The following is a 24,522-nucleotide window of genomic DNA, read 5'->3' as shown; positions in this document are numbered from 1 at the left end:
ACACGATCCTCGTGAAATTCTGCCCCCCGTGAACTGGAGCAAGTGTGTCGCGCCCTACTCATAGCGCCTTGCGCGTCAGACCTAGAGAAGTTTGATTTTATTGGGTTTTAGTTTCTTGTTTAGCTAGTTGGGAGAGGAAAAAGAATTGGAGAAGCAGAACAATTCACCTCTATCATCGCCACCATCAAATCAACATTTCACCTTTTTTCTTGTTATATTTAGAAATCCCGTTTTTATCATGCTTGTTTATTTTAGTTTGATTTGCATGGAGTCTGTTATTTATTTTATTCTTCTCCCTTCACCATGAACTAATCCCCTAGAGGATGATGGCCTAGCTTACATGATTATGGCTGTGGATTCATGTTTATTTAATTTAAGTACTTTTCGTTCCATCGTTCTTTGCTTGATTTAATTTTTTTTCTATGCTCGTGTGAGATTTGTGACCTCATGCTTGTTTGTTAGGATTGTTTAGATACTCAAGAGAGATTGAATGATCGTGCATAAAAATTAAATCACTGTAGTACATGCGTATAGACTAGAGATAGCTTAGGCTGCAATCGAGTCGTGTGTACGTTCTCGAGTATGATGCTTGTCATATTTTTAGGGTTTGATAACGAGAGATAAAAATCGTTATTGACATATGTTGTTAGTTCCTCGAGAGAGATTTGGCGATAATAAGATGCGAGCGTGATTAGCAAAAATAGGACCAAAACATCGTGCATAATTCTATACATAATTGTGTGATTAGTAAAACATCTAATTTTGGGCACTAAGCCCAACAATACTGCTTCAAGTGATATATGGTAATTGCATTTTAGCTGACATCGAAGCAATTTCGCTAGTATTTTTGTGTCCTCTGGTATGTTTTTGTAATTTATAGGTGATATTCAAGAGTTTTGAGTTTTTTGAGGCATTTTTGCGCAATTTAGAAATTCGTGAGTCAAAGTAACATGTGAGCGCATCGTGTAAGATTCCATCAATGAGGTGTGTTAATGTTTCATGCAGCACATATTTTGAAAAGTTTGGTATGAGAAATCATGCGCCAAAGAACATGGCGCGTTGCTTGAAAATTGATACCCAAGCGGCGCATTGCTTCCGAGTTTCTTTCCTATTTTGAAATGGCACGTTGTTTTTATTTAACAAGTGGATCCCAACCAAGGTCTCGTATATCTCCGGAAAAAATCTCTAAAGCTAGATCTACAAATTAAAAGCTACAAAACATATCTTTTCATTATTTTACTTTTGTTTGGCCTATTGGAGATCTAGGAGTCTGTTGTTTTCCAACTTCTTCAACTTGTTTCTTCTTCCTTTGAGATTTAGGAGTCTGTTAGGCCTATTAGAGATCTAGAAGTCTGTTATCTAGAACTGTTTAAAGACTGGAGGTTATAAATAATCGTGAATTTGGAGTTGTAGAAAATTCTAGAGTTTTATGCGATCGTGAAATTCTCGTGCTTAATATTAATGATTGTTTGAATACGACTTGAAGAGGTTATAATTTGATAACTGATGAGATTTGTAGCGACTCGGAAGAGGTTAGTGATTAATATTTTGAAAATTTCGTAGTCCTTATTTTTCTTGCATGTTTATCTTCATTTTAATTAATCGTTTTTATTCAATTCCTTCTTCTCTTGATATTTTGTGTTAAATTCGTTAGCCAACTATAAGAGTTTGAGATTAATTAATTTAGTCATCATGTGTCCAACATCCCTCACAGCTTCTAAATTTATATAACTTGAAACGATACGTGCAAATTCAGGTGAAAATATCGCAACAATTCTTGCAATTCCAGATAACCCCATGTCTTGTAAGAGGCTATCAGCAATGATATATTCTCAGTTTTAGTGTATTTTGTTAGGCGTGAAGCTTTGGGCTATTTTCGTTTCCGATTTTATGCTGCTTTGATTCGCATTTACAACTTTGTGTGTTCTTTGTTGTATGTACATATACAGTTTGAGTTGAAGAGGAATAAGAAGGAAACAAATATATATATAGGTAGCAAAAAGTAAAGAACTACAACTTTTTGAGCAAATGCACAAAACTACTTGTATTTTTTTAGATCGAGGGGGCGAGCCTAATGTGGCTATGTCACCATGAGTTGAGATGTACTTATTTTTGAAGTTCAAGTAAAATTAGGAATAAATCGTTTCGCTCATATTTGAAATAAAAAGGAGTTAAAATGCCACTGAAGAAGGTCTGAAATTTTCACGTGAAAATAAATGACTTCTCAAGGTTACATATATGCAACTCAAAATTATGTCGGTTACTTGTTAGGCTTCTTCTACTAATTTTATCATATAATATTAAGAGATTATTTTCAATGATTAGTGCATTTATTGATTTTTCTTATATGGAAAGCCTACCCATATTCTTCCATTCTATTATATTGATTGATATTGAAATCTCAGAACGAGAGAGAGAGAGAGAGAATCCGTAAAGGAATATTGAAAAAACTGTAATGATTTGATTGATTAACTGTAAAGGAATATAATCCTATTTATACAAACAAACTTATCGAACATGCCAAAACGACAGGTCGTATAATTAAAGGATAAAAAACGACAACAAAGAAAACTGAGAAAACGACTAAGGAATGTACGCAGTGTACATAACTTGTAACCCAAGAAACAGACTAAAAACACTCTAATTCCAAAACTCCCCCTCAAGATGAAATTGGGGAAAAAAGATCGACCAAGTTCATCTTGGATGACAGTCTGAGAATCGTCGGAGAGGGTAATGGCTTCGTGAAGATGTCTGCAACTTGAAGATGAGTCCGGATAGGAAGTAATTTCACCATGCCACGATTGAGATGTTCCCGGACAAAGTGTAGATCAATCTCAATGTGCTTGGTTCTCTCGTGATACGTTGGATTCGAAGCGATGTGCATTGCCGCTTGATTGTCACAGTAAATCACGGAAGCTGAGTCAGGGATAATCTGAAAGTCCTTTGCCAATTGCTGCAACCACAGGACTTCACTCATCACAACCGCAAGAGCCCTGTATTCTGCCTCTGCAGAACTCCTTGCCACCGTAGACTGCTTCTTTGACTTCCAAGCCACAAGTGCATCACCTACAAAAACACAATATCCAGTAATGGATCGCCTAGAATCAGTACATGTACCCCAATCAGCATATGAAAATGCTCGAATGTTTACAGAAGAAAAAGAAGGATAGAATAAGCCTAATCCTGGTTTAGACTTAATGTAACGCAAAAGATGATGTGCAGCTTGTAAATGTTTGTCCCTGGGAGAATGAACAAATTGGCTCAAACAATTTACTGCAAAAGTAAGATCTGGACGAGTAATGGTTAGGTACAATAAACGACCAATGAGTCTCCTAAAACCAGTAACATCAGTTAGCACAGGTGAATCATCATATAGAGATAGATCAACCCTAGTATTCATAGAAGTCTTGACAGGTTTAGAGTCAAGAAAACCTGAGTCTTCAAGAATCTGCAAAGCATAATTCCTTTGACTCAAAACAATTCCTTTTTCTGACCTAGCAATTTCCAGGCCAAGGAAATATTTGAGATCACCAAGGTCCTTCAATCTGAAAGTTGAGCTGAGGACGGATTTAACATCAGCAATAACAAGTTTATTTGGACCAGAAACAATGATATCATCGACATATAATAATATAGCAAAAAAATTATTCCCACTGCCACGAGTGTACAAAGAATAATCCGATTTGGATTGAACAAAGCCAACACCTTGAACAGCCTCAGTGAACTTCAAGTTCCATTGTCTAGAGGCCTGTTTAAGACCATAGATGGACTTATGTAACCTGCAAACCAATCTTCCTGTATGTGTTTTATACTCCCCCTGAGGCATATATCCAAGAGGTAGATCCATATAGACTTCCTCAAATAAGTCTCCATTAAGAAAGGCATTGCTTATGTCTAGCTGAGACAAATACCACTTCTGAGAAGAGGCAAGACTAAGTAAAACCTTAACAGAAACTAATTTGGCAACAGGAGAAAAAGTATGAAGAAAATCAACCCCCTCTTGTTGAGTGTAGCCCTTAGCAACCAAGCGAGCTTTTCGTCTAGCTAGAGTCCCATCAGCATTCAACTTGTTTGTGTATATCCACCTGTAACCAATAGAAGTCTTGTTGGCGGGTAAAGGAACAACTGACCATGTGTTATTAGCATGCATGGCAGTGATCTCCTCTGCCATAGCTTTCCTCCAATCCTCTGACTTCACAGCAATGTGGTAGAAAGCTGGCACTGAATTAGTTGTAACAGACAAAACAAGATTTCTAAAGCCAACAGACAATCTGCTATAGTCAAGCACTTTATCAATAGAATGCTTGGAATTATAACTTTGACCTGTTTTAAGTAAGTTGCAATGATAGTCTTTGAGATAGGCTGGTGGCACATGAGTCCGTGAAGACTTTTTGATTGTTGAACCATGAGGAATAGGTTGATCAGGAATGGCCAAAGGCTGAGCAGGTTGATCATTGATTGGTTCTTGTGAGGCAAGGATGTCAGGACCAGAAGAAGGATCATGATGAGACTCAGTAGATGAGTGAACCATGGGAGTGAGAACATTGGGAACATCCTCAGAAACATGAGACTCAGGTGATGAGTGAATCATGTTATGAGTCAGGACAGGCAGGGGTAGACTTGCAAAAGGATCAGCAATGGTAGGAGTAGATTGTATGTTCTTAAAAGGGAAAATATTTTCATAGAACAAAACATCACGAGACAGAAAAACATCATTGGTATTAAGATCCAAGAGTCTATATCCCTTGACCCCTTGAGGGTATCCAAGCATCACACATTTCCGAGCTCTAGGTGCAAACTTTGACCTATGAGCACTCAGAGTAGAAGCAAAGCATAAACATCCAAAAACTCTCAAATGACTATAGTCAACCTCCTTGTTGTACAGGATTTCATAAGGAGTAAGGTGAGACAAGTTAGGAGTAGGAGTACGATTAATAAGATATGTAGCAGTAAGCACACAATCAGTCCAAAAAGTAATAGGAACATGGGACTGAAAAAGTAAAGCTCTAGCAACATTGAGAAGATGCTGGTGCTTTCGTTCAGCCACAGAATTCTGCTGAGGTGTTTCAACGCAAGAAAATTGATGTACAATGCCATGTTTAGAAAAGAACTCCGTGAAAATGAGTTCTTTTGCATTATCAGACCTAAACTGCTTGATAGTAGTAGAAAATTGATTCTTCACATAAGCACAAAATTTTGGAAAAACAGTATGGACATCAGACTTTTGTTTCAACAAAAAAAATCCAACAATACCTGCTTTTATCATCAACAAGAGTAAGAAAGTATCTGTGACCATTGCGAGAAGTAACCTTATAAGGTCCCCATATATCACAATGTATCAGATCAAACACATTAGCAGCAAAATGATTTGCAGAAACAAAAGGCAATCTATGTTGCTTAGCTAATGGACAAATGTAGCAAGGCAAAGTCTTATCATGATCAGAAATAGTACATGATAAACGAGATTTCAAACAGTCTAAACGTTTAAAAGAAAGGTGACCTAGCCTTTGGTGCCAAGTCTGAGCAGTCACTTTATTCACATATGTATTGGAAGTGGTGATGATGTCTTTGGTGAGAACATACAGATCCTCATAAAGCCTACCCTTCCCAATCATCTTCGAGTGATTGATATCCTGAATAAAAAAGGAATCACAAGTGAAAGTAACAGCAACCTTAGAGTCTTTGGTTAAGGCATTAACAGAAATCAAATTGAACTTGAAACTAGGAACATAGAGAACATTATGAAGAGTCAGATCTGAGTTCAAAACAATGTCACCTATAAAGTGGACAGGGATAATAGTGCGATTTGGTAAGGTAACAGTGGAGTTAATAACACTCCTAAGTTTACTAAAAAAAGATTTCTCAGCACTAATATGCCCGGTGGCACCAAAGTCCATAATCCAAGCGCCAAGAGAGGAATTAGTGCAAGAATGAGTAAAGTTAACCAAACCATATAAACCTGTCTTAGAGGAGGTGAGGTTGACTTCTCCTGAGGTGGACACTTGAGTAGTGAGTTGATTGGAGAGATGGCTGATTAGCTGATGGATTTGCTCGGATGAGAGGTGAGAAGAGGTGTTGCTCAGGGCAGATCCGTCGATGATGCCTCCCATACCAGTAGCATCCACTGCATTTGCTTGAGGCTTGGTCTTGAATTTGTATCCTGGTGGATAACCATGGATCTTGTAGCACTTGTCGATGGTGTGTCCCAACATCTTACAATGAGTACACATCGGGCGATCTTTGCCTTTAGACTTCTTTTGATCATCCTTGACCGTCATTGCAAGAGAGTTTGACTGATCAGTATTGGCAAGAACATCCACTCCAATCGTTCTTTGAGTCTCTTCTTGAGTAAGAAGTGCATAGACTTTACTCATTGGTGGAATAGGCTCCATCAACAGAACTTGACCACGCGTGTGAGTGTAAGAGTCATTAAGCCCCATCAGAAATTGCATGACATACTCAGATTGAGCATAATCATTCAATTTAGCTTTTCCTCCGCAAGAACAGGCACAAGTGCACTCTGGCTTGAATTCACACAATTCTTCATGGAGAGATTTCACCTTTGTGAAGTAGACACCGATAGTCTTCTGATCTTAAGCAAGATTGTTGAATTCGTGCCTCAGTTGAAAAATCCGTGGACCATTGCTCTGTTGGAATCGATCTTTGAGATCATTCTAAATCTCCTTGGTTGTTCCTCCATAAAGAAGGCTTCCAGCAATTTCTTTGCTCACAGAGTTCATGATCCACGCTACAATGGTGCTGTTGTTGCGACTCCATAGGCGGACAAAATCTGGATCCTCTGGAGGTGGTTTCTTGATCATACCGTCAATAAAACCTAATTTGTTCTTCGCCTCAAGAATGATAAGCATCGATCGACTCCACGCCGTGTAATTCGTGCCGACAAGGACATTCGAGACAAGAGAGCCTCCAGAAGAATCAGAATGATGCAAATAGTATGGATCATCAAGAACGGACCTAGGTCTCTGGTTGTTGTTGGTTCCGGTGATCGGCGATTCTAGCGATGAAGCTTCCTGATCCGGCATGATCGCGAAGAGGAAAGGAGCTCAAGGATGATGAAAGGAAAAACGCCTGAGATCGGAAAAGAAAATCAGAAAGAGCGGGGTAGCTCTGATACCATATTGGAATCTCAGAACGAGAGAGAGAGAGAATTCATAAAGGAATATTGAAAAAACTGTAATGATTTGATTGATTAACTGTAAAGGAATATAATCCTATTTATACAAACAAACTTATCGAACATGCCAAAACGACAGGTCGTATAAGTAAAGGATAAAAAACGACAACAAAGAAAACTGAGAAAACGACTAAGGAATGTACGCAGTGTACATAACTTGTAACCCAAGAAACAGACTAAAAACACTCTAATTCCAAAAATTGATCTTCAAATTTATATCAGTTGCTCCTTAGAGGACTAGTTCTGGACAAACGGAAGAAAGTATAATTTTTTTTTCTTCAGTAAAACGAAACTTCGATCTTTAAATGGAAGGAAGACTTCTGAACATCAAAGATTGGAATTCCAACTAAATCGGAATATAACCTTTCTTCTGATGATTTTTAGCAATAATCACAGAATTAAAAATTAAATAAAAAATTTAAACTTCAAATGTATCATTTTATCCAAAAAAAATTTGATAAACAATATCAAAATATATCGAAAACTTCATTTCCGGTTTCTTCCATTCCGTTTCTCAAAAATTATACGGGACAGAGGTTAGAAGAGTTCATTACATACAAGTTATATATGTGATTTATAAAAAAAGTGCTAGTTAGCTATCTAGGTTATATTAAGTCCATCTTTTAAAATAATATCACAGCTATGAGTTTAATCAGGTGCATAGTTCAAACTCACACCCAACAATATAATATACCAATTATACCCTTCAGAATTAATCCGATTAACCTTTGCAGTTAATCAGATTAGCTATCACAATTAATACGCAGAACTAGATTTGCTACCTTCGAACCGCCGGATCGGTGCAGCCGCGGGACTCGCCGATGTTCGAGATCGTTTTTCGGTGGAGGATTGTCACCTATAATCGGATTAACCTTCACATTTAATCCTATTAACTATCACATATAATACGTAGAACTGAACTTGTGACCTTCTAACGGTCGGATCGGCGCAACCACTAGACTCGTCGATGTTCGAAATCGTTGGCGGAAGAGGTTTGTGACAGTTAATCGGATTAGCTGTGACAGTTAATTGGATTAGCTGTGACATTTAATCGGATTAACTGTCGCCGAACTATGAAGAATGAGAGCCGATCCTGAGACACCATTACTTCACCACAATCTTCTGGCATTCATCCAAAGGACCACTAGATCTTCAGACGGTTTTCGGCGGAGGTGCGCTGGCGGCGGGCAAGGACTTCGGCAGCGATGAGGGAGAAGTTGTCGGCGTTGGCGGCGGAGGAGTCCTTCCGCCATTGGAAGAGGCGGCGAGCGTCGCTGGAGCCGCGAGAGAGCGCGATGAGGTCTACTAGGGGTTCCGGCGAGAGCGGACTCTTTCAGACCGTACAATCCGCGGTGGTGATCGATCGCCGAGATGAGGAGGTGATGACAGAAGAACTAGGTTTTAAGATTCACCGAAGGTTAGAGTTTTTCTAGATTCTCCGATTAGGAGCTCCGTTATCTCAGGGTTTTTGATTCGTCACGGGCGAGAGCTCGACTTGGATCGGCCATGAATGTCGACAGCAATAACAGAGGATCAAGACTCAACAACAAGCGAGGCTTTCATCGTCTAAGCGTACCTCCGAACGACTCTTTGTATTCCTCTTCGCATTCGTCGAGAAATCAGAACGATAACCAGAGAGTCTGTTACCATTGGAGAGCCGGGAAGTGCAATCGATTCCCTTGTCATTTCCTCCAGAACGAGTTGAATCCATCTTCGTCGCAAAATTAGCAACAGCCTAAGGGAACGGCTCGTGACCTTAATAATTCGACTTGGGGACTGTCTAACAGCGATGGAGCGTATAACAGCAGAGACGATTGGGTCGGTCCATGGATTTTCCTTCCTTTTGCCGCATTTCGCTCAAAGGGTTGAAGGGAGATAGTGCATACTGTGTTTTTTGCACTTGACAGTTGACCGAGTTGAACTTCGATTCGCCCGGCTCTATCAGCAGGCGGGCTAGTGCTTATCTTGTGGTGAGGAAGATGACTAAGGTCTGTCATTTCTAGACTCAAAGAGAAAATGATATTTTGGGCAACTCTAATTAGTGTTGATTATTTGCCTAAATAAATTAATAATTTGGCTACTAATTTAATCTCCCCCCTATGAAATGACTAGTTATTTACAAATCTCTAAACAAATAAAAATAAAAATAAGAAAAAAGAAAACTCATCTTTTACTCCATATTATTAATTTTTTTCGAAAATTTACTACATATTATTATATGAGAGTGCTAGTCTGTGATCACTAGGGCAGCGCGAAAAAATCGGTAAAACCGTAAACTGGATCGAACCATTAGTCCGGTTTAAAATTTCACCGGTCCGGTCTGAACTTTCAAATGGTCTGGTCCGGTCTAAAAATTTTAAACAGTGGTTTATACCGGATCGATTAATATTTAAATAAAAAATGAATAAAAATATGTCTAAAATGGTCCAGTCTAAAACTGTCCAAAACCGTCAAAAAGAGAACCGTATTGGTTACAATTTAAGAAAAATATAAATAAAAATAAGTTAAAATAAAACGGTCCGATTTAAAACGGTCTAAAACGGTTTAACGGCTCAAAACGGTCTAATGGTTTATAACGGTCCGGTCTGAAACGGTTTAAACTGAATTGATTTAAACTGGACTGGACTGTTTTAACTGGTTTGATCCGATTCAATTTTTTTTTTCATATTTGCTCCGGTCCGGTCCGACTTAATTTTTTTAAACTATTTTCAATTTATTTATTTTTTATCCGTGCACCCCTTAGTGATCACATCATGAAGAGAGGAAGAGATGGCACGTGCCTCATGATAGACCTATCATGTGATCATCTCCCTCGCAATGCATTTCTGTGGACCCCAGAAATTCTCTCTCCTCTCTTTCACTCATCGGTCTCTCTCTACTCCTTTTCACGCAGATTCACTTCCTCATGAAAAACTCTTTTTAACTCTCCCTCTTCTAGACTTTTCATCTCTCTCTTTCTCTCTCTCTCTCTCTCTCTCTCCAACACTAGTTCGTTCTTTCTCTCGCTCTCCCACTCTCTTCTTCTTCTTCTTCTTTGAAACAGAGACAAACAAGAAAAAGCATCAAACGACACACACATCATTTCACACTAACGAGATCCGCATGATGTCGAAATAGCTTTGAAAAACAAAAGGAAAAAAAAAAAAAAACAATGGTCGATTGAACACAAAAAAAAAAAAAAAAAAAACACTAACAACAAGACTCCAAAAGAAAAACCGAAAATCCTACATCACATGGGTTGTTTCCAATCCAAGACCACTCACCTTCATTCCCCGGACGACCCGGATGCTATCAAACCCGACCCAGGTTTCATCTCTCTCTCTCTCTCTCTCTCTCTCTCTCTCTCTCTCTCTAAGTTTGTTCTACACTTAAATGGGTCTGTGTTGTTCAAGGGAATGGGATCAGCCAAGAGGAAGAAGAGGAGCGAGTACAGGCCTTCAAAGAGTACGGTCTGAGCGAGCTGAGGAAAGCCACGAATGGGTTCAGCTCCGATTCCATAGTCTCCGAAAGCGGTGAAAAGGCTCCGAATGTGGTCTATAGAGCAAGGCTTCACAACAATCGCTTGGTCGCAGTGAAACGGTTCTCCAAACAGTCCTGGCCTGACGCCCAACAGTTTGTGGTGAGCTTTTTTTTTTTTTTTTGCTTCCCCCAGAAAATGAAGCCAAATGGGTTTAATTTTTTAATTTTAAATTTTGAATTTTGTTCTGTTTTCATAGGCTGAGGCATCTGGAGTTGGGAAACTGAGGCACAAGAGATTGGTGAATCTGATTGGATGTTGTTCTGAAGGAGATGAGAGGCTCTTGGTCGCTGAGTTTATGCCTAATGAGACTCTCTCTAAACACCTCTTTCACTGTAAGAATTTTCCTAAAAGAAGAAAATAGGCTTTACTTAATCTGTTTCAAAAGAAAAGCTTCTTGCCATTTCTATTCTTTTTCTTTTTCCCTCATTACCGAGATTAACTTTTTCCCTCTTCACTTTTTAAACCCTTTTGCTTGTTTATTATCTATCTTTGCTTTTCAATACATTATTTAATGCTTGTCTGCTCTTCTCTCTCAAGTGTCTTTAGGCTTTTGTACTGATTGTATAGTTTTAACTGACAAGCTGTGAAGTTTAATGGTGCTTGGTGTAAATGCTCTTGTACTAACATTTTGTAGTAATGATATTACCTTTTTATTTTTGTAATTACTTGTACTTTGACTTAGGGGAAAAGAAGCCATTGCCATGGGAAATGCGGGTCAGAGTTGCTAACTATATCGCCCAAGCCCTCGATCACTGCCACGCTGAAAATCGAAAGATTTACCATGATTTGAACGCATATCGAGTTCTCTTTGACGAGGTAAGTTTTGATTTTTTTTTTTTTTTTTTTTTTAAATTTCGCTAGTTGGACTAGATCCATATTTATGAGCTGTACATTTTGTAGCCCCTTCTAAGCAATTGTTCTGTTTATTTATTTAAGTACTGCCACATTTATGACATACAGTTCTGTCTATATCATCTACCAACCTTATCTTTTACGATTCATGTCTTTTTGAATAAAACTTGTTCCTGTGATCTGGTTCTCCTCGCTGGATATATCGAATTTGGATACTTGATCAAGTGTGAGATGTTCACATTTGAGAGCTCTATGAACTAGAACAACAATGACATGTTTTTTCGTGGTCCTAGAGTTTGAAAATGATTTGAATCTGCCAAGTGAATAAGAAGTGGGTCAACTTATGATCGGCTTTTTTTGACCGATTTCTTTTTTTCTTTGTATTTTTTTGCTGAGTGATATCGATTTTGGAATTTAATGAACGATAGCAATGGTGCACTTGTCCAGCATGTATTAACTAAATTCAATTTTTTATTTTTATTTTTATTTTTTTTATTTAGGATGGTGACCCGCGTCTATCGAGTTTTGGTCTCATGAAAAATAGTCGAGATGGTAAAAGCTACAGTACTAATTTAGCTTACACTCCGCCCGAGTTTCTTCGCACAGGTACGCTTTTTTGAACGATCAGAGGGAATAATCTGACCAATTAGAATAAGCACGTGATCGAATTTGAAATTTCATTTGCAGGCAGAGTCATTCCCGAGAGTGTTGTATATAGTTACGGAACTGTTCTCTTAGACCTTCTAAGTGGGAAGCATATTCCTCCAAGCCATGTAAAAAGCTTCCCTTTTTAAAAAATTTCCTTTTCCTTTTACCGAAATCCCTTGCGTAACTTGAAGCTTTTTTTGGACTCTTTAGGCACTCGACTTAATAAGAGGCAAGAGTGTGTTGTGCGTAATGGATTCATCGTTGGAAGGGCAGTACGAGAACGATGACGCGACTAAATTGGTTGAGCTCGCTTCAAAATGTCTTCAGTCCGAGGCTAGGGATCGACCCGACACCAAATTTCTTCTCATGGCCGTGGCACCGCTACAGAAGCAGAAAGAGGTGAAATTTTTTACTCCCCATTTTTGAAATTTTCTATTTTTTTTTTATATATTTATCTAAGCTTTACTTGTGGTCTCGTCTATAGGTGGCTTCTCATGTCCTCATGGGGTTACCGAAAACCACCGTAGCTCTACCGACGATGCTATCTCCGCTCGGGAAGGCTTGTGCGAGAATGGATCTCACTTCCATCCACGATATTTTGTTGAAAACGGGTTATAAAGACGAAGAGGGCGCGGAAAATGAGGTATCGTAGACCACTTCTTTTAATTACCTTTGTTACTCGATCGGTTTCAAGCGTACTAAAGTTTTAGGGTTTATTAGTTTCTTGTGTGAACGATTTGATAGTGATCATTACATGTTTATTTTGAACCAAGTTTCACAATGGTAAAACAAGAGTAAAATCTTGTGAATGAAAACACGGATGTCAAAAGCTTGTGGTTTGAGATTGATTAAAGTGTGGTTTTGATGTGTAGCTTTCGTTCCAAGAATGGACGCAGCAAGTGCAGGACATGCTTAACACCAAGAAGTTTGGAGATATCGCGTTCAGAGACAAGGATTTCAAAAGCGCAATAGAGTATTATTCCAAGGTAAGCATCGAGCATCTGATATTTAACAGCTCAAATACACGCAACACTAAAAGTTCTTGATACGCTCGAAAAATGACCCATTTGAATTCGACAGAAGGATTTTTATTTTTTTGTTTTTATTTTTCTATATGCAAATAGTCCCCGAAGTATTATGGGAGTGATATTTTGCTCCCATGACTAAATTTATGAGCAAAATGATCGACAAACTAATTATTTTTTTAGCATTAATCCTTTTCGTAAAGATCTAAACCTTATTAAGGAAATCCACTAAAAATGTAAAAGATTTTTACAAACTTAAATAACTAGGTTTTTTTTTTTTTGAACAAATTGCTTTCGCAGTGACTCAAACTTATGTCATCAGTTGGGGTATGGGTGTGCTTTACCAACTGAGCTAGCCCATAAATAACTTGTTTTAGTTTTCAAAACGTTTCAGTATAGATATCAAGCTATTTAAGTTGGCAACTATGTTTTAAGTTTCTTAAGTGTAAGACATAAATAAAAAATATAAAAAATAAAAATAAAAGGATAATGATGCTGCTAAATGAATAGTTTGAAAAGTATTCAACCGGACTTTGAAAGATAGGAGGAAATAAGCTTTAATGTAAAATTTTAATCGATTAGTCCGATATATTTTACGTCACATTACCCTGGACTTTTTATTTATTTATTTTTTTTTATAATTATAAAATTTGGCCGTGCTGACTAAAATTCCCGGGTCGGACACTGACGGTTGTTGGCGTAGTTGGTGTTGACGATGCCGTCGCCGTCGGCAACGGTGTTTGCGAGGAGAGCGTTTGCGTATCTGATGAACGGGCAAGCTGAGCTGGCGCTGAGAGACGCTATGCAGGCCCAAGTGTGCATTCCCGAGTGGCCCACAGCTTTCTACTTGCAGGCCCTCGCTCTCTCCAAGCTCGGCATGGAAACCGACGCCCAAGACATGCTCAACGACGGCGCTTCCTTCGAGACCAAGCGACAGAACAGCTGGCGCGGCTAAAATTAAGCTTGATAAACACAAACACAAACCAGAAGAATTCATGATAATGTGCTTACTTATTGCTTATTTATTATTACTTATTATGTTGGAATTTGTGTGTTTGAGGAGCACCATATTACATGTTGATGATGTTTTTGGTACAAAAATGAAGTAATAGAAATCGTCGCGTTTCACGTTACAAGGTCTTTTTTTTTTTTTTTTTTTTTTTTTTTTTTTAAATTGAGTTAAATGGACATGAGGTTGTTTTGAAGTATGTATTTAATATTTAGTTTTTTTAGATCATTGGCTTGCTTGTAATATGTTCAAACGAGGTCTACGAATGTTTTAGACTTTTAGTCATGAGTCACGACTATGACTTTTCTTTTCTTTGCGAATTACGTCACTCTTTTGGGCTACAAATACGCAATTTGCATGCCGTGTACAGAAGAAGAAAAATGTTTTGGAAGTACTATTCATTTTCAAGAACCGAAAATATTGACTGCTAATTTTGTGACAACTCAATATGAGTTACCGAAATTCTAATTCGGTTGGAAAGATTCAACCTAATCTTAGATGGGCTCAAGTTTAAAAGATTCAATTTAAAAACGATGGGTGTTTTTTAAACTTTCATGCCATTTGAAAACTTTTATGCCTATCTACTTTTATTTTTATTTTTTGATCAATATTATTATTATGTAAGAAAAGATCTCAAAAAGATCAAGTTCCCAGAATTTCCAATAAATAAATAAATGAACGTGGGTTACAAAAAGAAAAAGGAAAAAAGAAAAAGAAAATTCAAACGTGCTGGTGTTGTTGCCGTAAATTTCAGAAAGTTCCATCAAGATCGGGTCGACAAGGGGTAAAACTGTACTTTACAGGCGTTATATTTTATGCGTATATATATGCAACGACAAAACCAAAGATTAACTCTAAAAACCTGACGGAGACACCGCGAGCCTGAGAAATTTAATCACAACTAAAGTAATCTCTCTCTCTGGTATTTCCTTTCTGAATCTCGGGTTTTTATTTCATGTTCGTAAATTTTCGTTTCTGTTTGTTTCCCTGGAAGTTTCAGCTATAAATTTAATTTATTCGTTGTTGTTAGTTGTTAGGGATTTAGGGTGATGAAAAAGAAATTGAGGAGAAAAATAGATCATGTTTCGTTTGAGTTTGATTCGGTTGGATTCGATCTCGGAATTATATAGATTTCGGAGTTTAATCTGCATCTATGTGTCACTTGTATAGGAAAGCTCCGAATTCTCATCTGTTTATTTCAATACTTTATACTTCATCTTTTAGAAATGGTCTCGAATATTTAAAATATTCAAACCAGAACAAAAGTTTTCATATTAACTGTAAAAATACTCGGAAATTTCACAAATTGTTGTGATTATCCTTTCAGTCTTGACTGAACTAAAATCTAGGTGTTTTGAAACAATTGATGGGTATATGTGTTTTAATTATTAGATTTGAATCCTGTTCATTATAGTCTTAAGAATGTGCTCTATTAGTTAAAAGAAGAAGAATTTGCAATCAAGTACTTAATGCGCGAAATCATCGATGTTTGTCGCAGGAACGTTTTATGGATAACGGATTACCCTGCAACAAGGAGGTTTCGGAGGAGCTGACAAGAGAGTCGCTCATAGCGATCTCGAACTCTGTACCCGACAAGGCCTCGGAATCGAACCTCTCGCTCGACCCCTTCATTATCTTCGATGGATTTTCTGCCTCGAGCGGCGACGTGGCAGAACACTTCCGCTCTGAACTGATCTCTATCTCGGATGCCCAATCTCCTGATGTCAAAGCCTGAGTGCCGAGGAATTGTGAATGTTGTTGGATTATGAATGACTTTTATCTTTGTTGACGTTTATACAGAGTTTTCTTAACTGTGCAGATTTGGTTTATGGTTTATAATCATCAGTAAGTCATCTTTGTGTGATACTATATTTGTTGAATTTAGTTTTGGCTGAAGTTCCAAAGGAATCAAAGCCTGAGCATTTTATATACTGAACTATTCCTTTCATACGTTATTATAGTTCCCATAGATTCCGTTATCCATAGCTACAAAGTACAAACTCTGGTTTTTGTCCGTCCTTCTTCTGTGCCAGTTTCATTATCAGTTCAACGATTCTCATCTCCCAAAACCTATTGTTTCCATATTGTTGAGCTTTGAATTTTTTTTCCTTGGCTTTCTAGTAACACATAATTATATGATTGTAGTCTTTATGTGATTGTAGTCTCTTACATGTACATACGTTCCAGAATACACAACATTTGCAAAATTGGTTCTAGCCATAATAGAGACCATTTTTAAAAATAATTGTGGACACAATAATTTTTTTTTTTTTTTTTAAATAAGCTACGCTGTCTAGAAACATAGAGCTATAATAGAGAGACCATTTTGGTCCATTACAACACAATCACATAATAAAAGTGTTCACTTCTGAGATGTAAAAAACTCCAGACATTCACCATTATTGTTCCTAGTCGCCCAAACACAGTAACCATTTGTTTTCTCCATCAGCGCACAAAAAAGGTATGGCTATCTGTAGAAAAGGTATTTGTGACAACAATGAGATTGATACAAATGGAAACAAAAGTATTTATATAAAATCGAAACAAGACAGACAACACTTACCGTTCCTCGTCAAGTTCTCTGTCAGAATCGCCTTCCTCCCACTTTCTCATCAGGATCATTGTCATCTTCGTCAGCCTGCAGATAACGAAACATCAGACTTCAACATGAACTCGATATATATATTTCTATAATCAATTAAATTAATGGTGATAATTTCATTAAATAAAACACACACACAAACCTCTGAAAACTCGGTATCAGGAGGTCTTTCCTGAAACTGGACGCTGGGGACGTGCTGAAGCCTCGAAAGATAGTCAAGAAGCATCGATTGTATTACATCCAGTGATTTCCGTGTATTCATGTTCTTCATATCACTAGCGCCGACATAAAGACTATAATTCGGAGCGAAATACTCTAAATAATCGTGTGGGTATATTTGGTCATCCACATCTACTCCCACAACAACTGCGGTCTGCATCACACACACACGAGAAAAAAAATCGCGTGAATACAAGGAAACCATTATTCATTTGACAGAAAAATAGAAAGAACAGAAGAGATCTATTGTTGTACCTCGTAGGACCAGCATCGAGCGACATTGGTGATGGTATAGCCTCCGCCGCCGAGGAGCAACAATGGGACGTTGAACGATCTCATGTATTTGACGCACTCCGCGTGGCCTTTGCTTGTGAGATTGAAGGTTCCTAATCTGTCTCCGGCCAAGGAATCCGCACCGCATTGGAGCACCACCGCCTCGGGCTTGAAAACCTCCATCACCTTTGCCATCAGGGGTTTGAACAGCGCGTGATAGCTCTCGTCATCGATCCCGTCGTCGAGTGGCACGTTGAGGGAGTAATACTTTCCATGGGATTTTCCGATGTCGAATATGTGGCCCGTCCCCGGGAAAAAATCTCCGTACTTGTGGAACGAAACGGTCATAACTCTGTCGGTTGTGTAAAAAGCCTCTTCGACGCCGTCGCCGTGGTGGACATCAATGTCCAAGTACAGAACACGCTGTGACACATATATACAAACATGAATTTCGTACAATACTAGAACAAGGGGTAAAAAGGGGTAAAAAGTGGAATGTTGATTATCATACAATACCTGGTGGTGCTTGAGAAGCTCGAGGATGGCGATGACGATGTCGTTGATGTAACAGAATCCGGAGGCGCAGCACCGCCTGGCGTGGTGGAGCCCGCCGGCCCAGTTGATGGCCACGTCACACTGGCCTTTGTTGAGGTTGGCGGCCCCACCGACGGAGCCGCCGGTGTAGGACTGACAGTAGGAGAAGAGGCCGTCGAAGACGGGGCAGTCTGAAGTTCCAAGGTGGAAGCGGTTGAGCTGAGTCTGTAGTTCGGCGAGGTGGGACTCGGGAGTGAGGCTGCGGAGGAAGGCCACGTAGTCGGCGGAGTGGTATCGGCAGAGGTCAGACTCGGTGGCCGGCTTTGGGTTGAAGAGGTGCATGTGAGGGAGAAGGCCGAAGGTGGAGACGAGCTCGTGGGTCATGCGAACGCGGTGAGGCTTCATCACGTGTTCTTCGGCGTAATAGTAGTCTCCCAATTCCGGATCGTAGAAATAGCACACCTTCCTCTTCACGCCGTCCCTTCCCGAACTCGACGTCAGAGAATTCCCTCCGCTCCCCATCTAAGAAATTCGGTGATGAAAACTGAGCAAGTGATCGTAGAAACGCGAATGATATGGTGACGGTATGTTCGTGAGGAAATTTCAAAAGTTCAATAACCTAATTTTTGGGTAGGGAATGATATTTATAGTTAGTGGATGGTCGTTTATTACTTGATGCCCACGAATCCGAATCCGATTTATTTTTTTAAGATGGTTTAGCTTGTTTATTTTTATTTTTTAAATTCAGAAGACAATCTAATATATTATTCGCTTCACTTCACTTCAAGTGGCTTTGCCTATATCCACCGACTTTCACACGTACCATTATTTTTGTATATGGCATAAGGTAAAAACAAATAAAAAATAATGGGCTAGAAAATATATATTATAAACCCTTACGAAAACAACAATTTAAATTTAAGCTTGAATTAATATTTTTAGAAATCAAACCAATTTTTACCTACAAATTTGACACATTTAAAATCAACAAATAATTAAAAAATTAGCCGAATAAAAATAGAAGAATTTTTAATTAACCAACATTTTATAATTTTTTTTTATTATTTACCAAAAACTTATTAAACATTGGTCAAATGGCAAACTAAAACTGTAAAGAAGACTATGTATCTAATAAACCATAAAACCAATGATTCAAAAATCGCATTCTCCGCAAGGATTCCACGTGTATATGCAAGTTCACTGTAGAGGTCTAAGAATATTCCACAAATGTCTTTTTGCAAATTTCAAAAATATCGTAAATATTCCACAAGTACATAAATTATTTTAAACAACACTGTAAATAGCGTAATTATTTTGAAAAGTATTACAAACACCGCCATTATTTTAGCAAATACTGCATATATCATTCATATTAATGTGATGCGATACCGCATATATCATTCATTTTAGCAAATACCGCATATATCGTTCAAATACCGCAATTTTTTAGTGATGGGTTTTAGATTGATGTTATGGGATGTGACATCTTTAGCATTGTTCGAAATATTAATGGCGATTTATTTTTCTCTTCTTGTATATTCAAATCGTCACACATTCTCTCCATCAGAGGCCAAAGGGAAAATCTCCACTAGTTCAACTCCTCCGCGCGATGCTAATGGTACAATGCAGTCTTGATCTTCTAATTACTTTAGTTCTTGTGTGGTGCTTGGATATTGTTTATTATATGATCTTAAATGGGTTGTTGAACGTATTTTCAAGTTGAGCATTATATAGGCATGTTTAGTTTAGCTCCGCAATAGATTGTGATGTTGTAATTTTGATTGTGTTCTGGCTGTATTTATGAACCAACACCTCTTTAGCTCTAGAATTATGATTTAGTATTAAATTTGACTATGTAAGGCCTAGATTCATAGCTTGATTGGAAGGGTTAGATTTGTGATGCTTGAAATGATAGTTGATATAGATGAATATGGAATAAATAAGGGGCAATTAGGCCAGTAGCCAAATAATCATCCGCATTTTAAAAATTAGCCCTAATTTTATTTTATAAAAAAAATAGTTCATCAGTCCGCAGTAAATTAAATTAATTAAAGAGTTAATTTAGCATATTAATTTTTTTTTTATGTAATATCTTACGGTGTATTATTCATATTAATTTATTTGTTTATGTAATAGGTCACCAATGAGGTTTTTGCATACCACATTGCCCCAAGGATGGCTATTGAATGTATCTACGTCTTCCACCGCCTTAATCATCTCTAAGCACGGGGACTTGTTTTTTGTCTCGTCGGCCATGAGGACATTAGCCAAATGTAGACTTTTAAGAAATTGACCTCAACTTCTGTCGGCCAATCATTACTTTGCTCCAAGAATTGGTTGATCAAGTCTCTCCTAAAGTACTTTCCTGTAAAAAATTTTGAGTAGAGGCTGTCTTTGGAAATTACCCCTCGAACTTGAAGCCCCCATAGTTATCAACTACTTTGAGAAATGTGATCTCTTGGAAGTCTTTTTTGTAAACTCTTGAACCTTCCCTCTTATCTGGAACAAGAGTTTGTCTTCCGGCACGCCATTATAGCTCCCAGTCCTCAGGATCAAATGATTGATGATCGACGACGACTTGATTGTCTTGGGTTGCTCCACAAATTGTCCAAAACATGATTCGGCAAATAGGGCTTGTGTCTCTTGCTTGCACTTGCATAAAAGGGTTAAGAAACTGTCCAATCCCCCGTGGAAGTTGAACCTAAAAACCTTTTATATTTTCTTTGGGAAAACACTTTTTCCACCCCTACAAATGTAAGTTAGAGAAATTATACGTTAAACAATGACAAGTAAGTCAGTTACAGGGTAACAAAGTCAATTACACAACCGATGTGTCACGAAATAAACCAGTTCGTGACAGATGTGTCATGACATCAACAAGTTTGTAATCGATGTGTCAGGAAATCAACTAGTTCGTGACCGATGTGTCGAAATCGCGGATTTCGTGACTGTTGTGTCCCGAAATCAACTATTTTTGATACATAAGTCACGAATATGGCCCATTCTCGTGAAACATGACCCACGAAATCAACGAGTTCATGACCAAACAAATAACATGAAAAATACCTAAAATTGTAATCTCCACATGCACAAACAAATTTTTGCTATTTTCCACAAAATTGGTTTGTAATACATACCTTTTTGAAATTCTGGGTTGACGATGTCCCTAGGCTGATTTTCCTTTGCCTCGGGTTCTCAAATTGTGTGCGACTGACGCGACCATGAACGCGTCCGCGTCGTAATCGTGCGTTGGCTTATCGGCCTTCATTTTCCAAGCCGGCCTAGGGCTTCGTCAAACTTCTTCTAGTGCTGAAGCTTCAACTCTTGACTTCGATTTGTTCACTCTCGTCATTGTTGTTCGCTGATTCCGACTTGGATTTCTTGTTGGGTAATGAAGAAGATGAGTGAGAGTTAGGGTTATTTTATGGTTTGTCTGGTTTGAGCAAAGTTGAGAGAGAGAGAGAGAGAGAGAGAGAGAGAGAGATAGAAGAGGGTAATGGAGAAGACGAGAAAGAGTTAGGCTTGTTCTCTGGTTTGTCTTGTTGGTTTGAGAAGTTTTATTTTATCGAATGGTTTGAGCGAAGTTGAGAGAGAGAGAGAGAGAGAGATAGAGAATCAGCAAATGTGAAGATTCCGAATCGTGCGATGGAAGTTTAGAAAAGGAACGTGTCAATTGAGGGAAGTTTTGTTTTTATTTGTTTAAATTATATTTGAGGGTATAATTGTCTTTGCTCACATGGTTGAATACTAGGTCCGTCAATATTTGAGTTTTGTTTAGTAATTGCCAAGCAAATGGTATTGTTGCTATCAATTTCCCCGTGAACTTTACCAACCAGCACATGTCATGGAAGAGATGTTTCAACTAAGGATCGAAATACCGTTACCGTTCCGAGCTTCAGAATTTACTGGTAACCCCTGGTACCGTAAAGGAATACTGGGGAAAGCAGGAAAAAAAAGAAAACCAGTACCGTTGAACTTACCGTTACCGTAGAGGAATACCATCAAATACCGTATTTACCGAGGGGAATTCTATTAAAAAAAATATATATATACAAAAAAACATACAAAGTACGTAGGATAAAATTCATAAAATTAAAAAATAGTATACAATGTTTCAACACATTACCAAATTACAAACACAACCAAAACTAAGTTCAATAGTACAAACCAAAAATTCTATAACAAATAAATATTATTTATATATCATTTAATGATACATATAATAATTATATTTTAAATATATATATATATATATATATACAAAATATCTATATATTTATATTTATATATGTATATATATAGATTGATAATCACCTCTAAATTTTTCCCCCATATAATTAACAAAAAGTCCAATTATGTTTTATTTTGTACGTAAGCCCATCCCCACTAGGTCATTTTAGTTAGTACTCATTGTAGTGCAGTACTAAATAAATATATAATAAAGAAATGTGGACATGACACATGCATGAGAAATGAAAAACCATTTAAGATTATTAATTTACTATACAAATCCTCTCTATTTCTTCTCTCTTCACTCCCGAGTTCTTCTTCTTCTCATATACCTGCAAAAAATTAAAACCCTATTTTTGGAAGTTTGATCTTGAAATTTCAAGATTTAAACTCAAAATCATCAAAAAAAACTTAAAAACGACGCGAACCTCACCGGAAAAGGCGGGATCCGACGGGATCTGGGAGGAAATGGCTGTGCTCGCGTCGGGAAGGTGGCGGTTTGGCGGGATCCGAGCGGGATCTGGGAAAAAAATGCTTGGCTCACGGCGGAAAGTTGTCTAGATCAAACCGACCCAAATGACCACATTTTAGGGGAATCCGGATTTTTATAGCCGGTTTTTTTTTTTTTAAGTGAACCGGACCGGGAAGTGAGAACCGAGTTCCTCACTGGTTCCCGGTCCGGTTCCCCCGGAACCACCGGAAACTTCCGATTTTGGTGGTTCCGGTGCCGGGGAGTTCAAAAAAGGGGGAACCGGACCGGTTCCCGTCCGGTTCCCGAACATCAATTTTGCCAAAAATACAAAAACAATAATTTCAAAGTAACAACATATATATATACATATGTACTTACTTTTTAAGTTGATACATGTAAATATATAAATATATATATATGATATATAAGATAATATATATATATATATATATATATATATATATATATATATATATACTGCTTTTAAAAACAATGTACGTACATTATATATAAAATAAAATAGATTTTTTTTTTCTTCACTCTGAAAACCATCTTTTAGTGATATTAGAATTATTTCATTATAAGTTAATCTCATTATCTAAGTAATCTTGAGAATTTTTTTAATATTAATTCACACAAAACAAGATAATCTTAAGATACCTGGGAATGTAACAGATGATCCGGATTCCAACCAAACACACTAAGGTTCTTTCAACGTAAACAAATTTAAAGAGGACCCAACTTTTATTTTCATTTATTTGTTCTTTACAAACGCATCACACATGAGAGAGTCCATATCCCTAAATTTCTATACGTTTTGCCATATTCTTTGGATTTTTTATATTTGAGCTCGTTTAGCACAAAATATGGCTTTACACCACACATGGACTCTTCTTCGCCGTCTTTGTCACCTCTTTGACGGACCTTGGATCTGTGGCGGCGACTTCAACGAGCTCTCTCATCCTGAAGAAAAACGAGGTGGCTGCTCAAGACCCCAATACCAAATGGACAATTTCAACAATGCTATTGATGATTGCAGCCTTCAAGACCTTGGCCCGAGCCATGATTCATTCACTTGGTTCCGCTCTTCCGGCGAGGATTTGATTCAAGAGCGACTTGATCGATTCCTTGCAACCACCTCTTGGAAGACTCAATACCCTCAGGCCGCGGTCAGCCACCTGAACTTTTGGTCGTCAAATCATGCTCTCATTGTTCTTCATTGCAATGGGCTGAAACTCCAAGACCAACGCTCAAAGACCCACCATCGTCGCTTTCACTATGAAGACGCGTGGGCTGATGATCCCGATTACGAGCAGCTTATACGAGACACCAACCTCCTCTATGAGGCTTCAAACCCCTTACAGGAGTGGACGAGGGTGTTGTCGGGCTATGAAACTACCCTTCGAAAATGGAACCACGAAAAATTTCGTGCCCTCCAAAATTCGATAAGGAGTCAGAAAGATAAGCTAGCTTCTGCAAGCACAAACCTCAGCCCCGACACGGTCAATACATTTCATCGTGAGGAAAAGCTCCTCAACACGCTCCTTGATAAAGAAGAGAGATATTGGCGCCAAAGAAGTCGCGCCACATGGCTCAAACACGGTGATCGTAACTCTCGCTTCTTCCACCGAAAGGCCACACAACGACAAAAGAAGAACACGATCTCCGGCCTCTTCGATTCTGATGGTAATTGGCAGGATCAACCTCACACCACCTCAAAGGTAATATCCCATTATTTCCAAACCATTTACCGCTCCTCTAATCCCTCAAAATCCATAACAGCTGCCATCCTTGATTGCATCCCTACAAAAATTTCCTCAACAACAAATGAGATACTTCTTCAACCCTTCGAACCCGACGAAATCCGAAAAGCCCTCTTCAATATGTCTCCACATAAAGCCCCAGGCATCGATGGCTTTCCAGCAAGCTTTTTCCAAAAACAT

The 24,522-nt window shown here is 38.2% G+C and overlaps 2 protein-coding genes, 1 long non-coding RNA gene and 1 pseudogene across 4 annotated transcripts; 1 reads left to right on the top strand and 3 right to left on the bottom strand.

Annotated features, from left to right (window-relative positions):
• Nucleotides 1–6,674: 6,674 nt before the first annotated feature.
• Nucleotides 6,675–7,043, bottom strand: LOC149404900 (uncharacterized). Its single transcript, XM_089607719.1, has one exon. It carries the CDS (start codon nucleotides 7,041–7,043, stop codon nucleotides 6,675–6,677), a length of 369 nt encoding a protein of 122 aa, XP_089463845.1.
• A 3,032-nt stretch (nucleotides 7,044–10,075) lies between these two features.
• BSK2 (BR-signaling kinase 2) lies at nucleotides 10,076–14,376 on the top strand. Its single transcript, XM_089606501.1, has 10 exons — nucleotides 10,076–10,501; nucleotides 10,588–10,814; nucleotides 10,912–11,047; nucleotides 11,398–11,531; nucleotides 12,068–12,173; nucleotides 12,255–12,340; nucleotides 12,426–12,614; nucleotides 12,700–12,858; nucleotides 13,088–13,201; nucleotides 13,944–14,376. Exons 1-10 carry the CDS (start codon nucleotides 10,429–10,431, stop codon nucleotides 14,193–14,195), a joined length of 1,476 nt encoding a protein of 491 aa, XP_089462627.1. The 5' UTR covers nucleotides 10,076–10,428; the 3' UTR covers nucleotides 14,196–14,376.
• A 2,264-nt stretch (nucleotides 14,377–16,640) lies between these two features.
• Nucleotides 16,641–17,200, bottom strand: LOC149404898 (uncharacterized). Its single transcript, XR_016295373.1, has 3 exons — nucleotides 16,994–17,200; nucleotides 16,813–16,887; nucleotides 16,641–16,720 (listed from the first exon to the last, which is right to left on the bottom strand). It is a non-coding gene; the product is annotated as an uncharacterized LOC149404898 (long non-coding RNA).
• A 113-nt stretch (nucleotides 17,201–17,313) lies between these two features.
• Nucleotides 17,314–18,484, bottom strand: LOC149404897 (histone deacetylase 19 pseudogene; annotated as a pseudogene). The gene is made up of 2 exons (XR_016295560.1): nucleotides 17,860–18,484; nucleotides 17,314–17,766 (listed from the first exon to the last, which is right to left on the bottom strand). The product of XR_016295560.1 is annotated as a histone deacetylase 19 pseudogene (transcript).
• Nucleotides 18,485–24,522: the final 6,038 nt, after the last annotated feature.

This window comes from Urtica dioica, chromosome 2 (assembly GCF_054948205.1).
Source record: "Urtica dioica subsp. dioica isolate 48M chromosome 2, U.dioica_male_clone48M_v1_H2, whole genome shotgun sequence".
Taxonomy (NCBI): Eukaryota; Viridiplantae; Streptophyta; class Magnoliopsida; order Rosales; family Urticaceae; genus Urtica; species Urtica dioica.
This window is presented reverse-complemented; position numbering and strand designations above follow the sequence as displayed.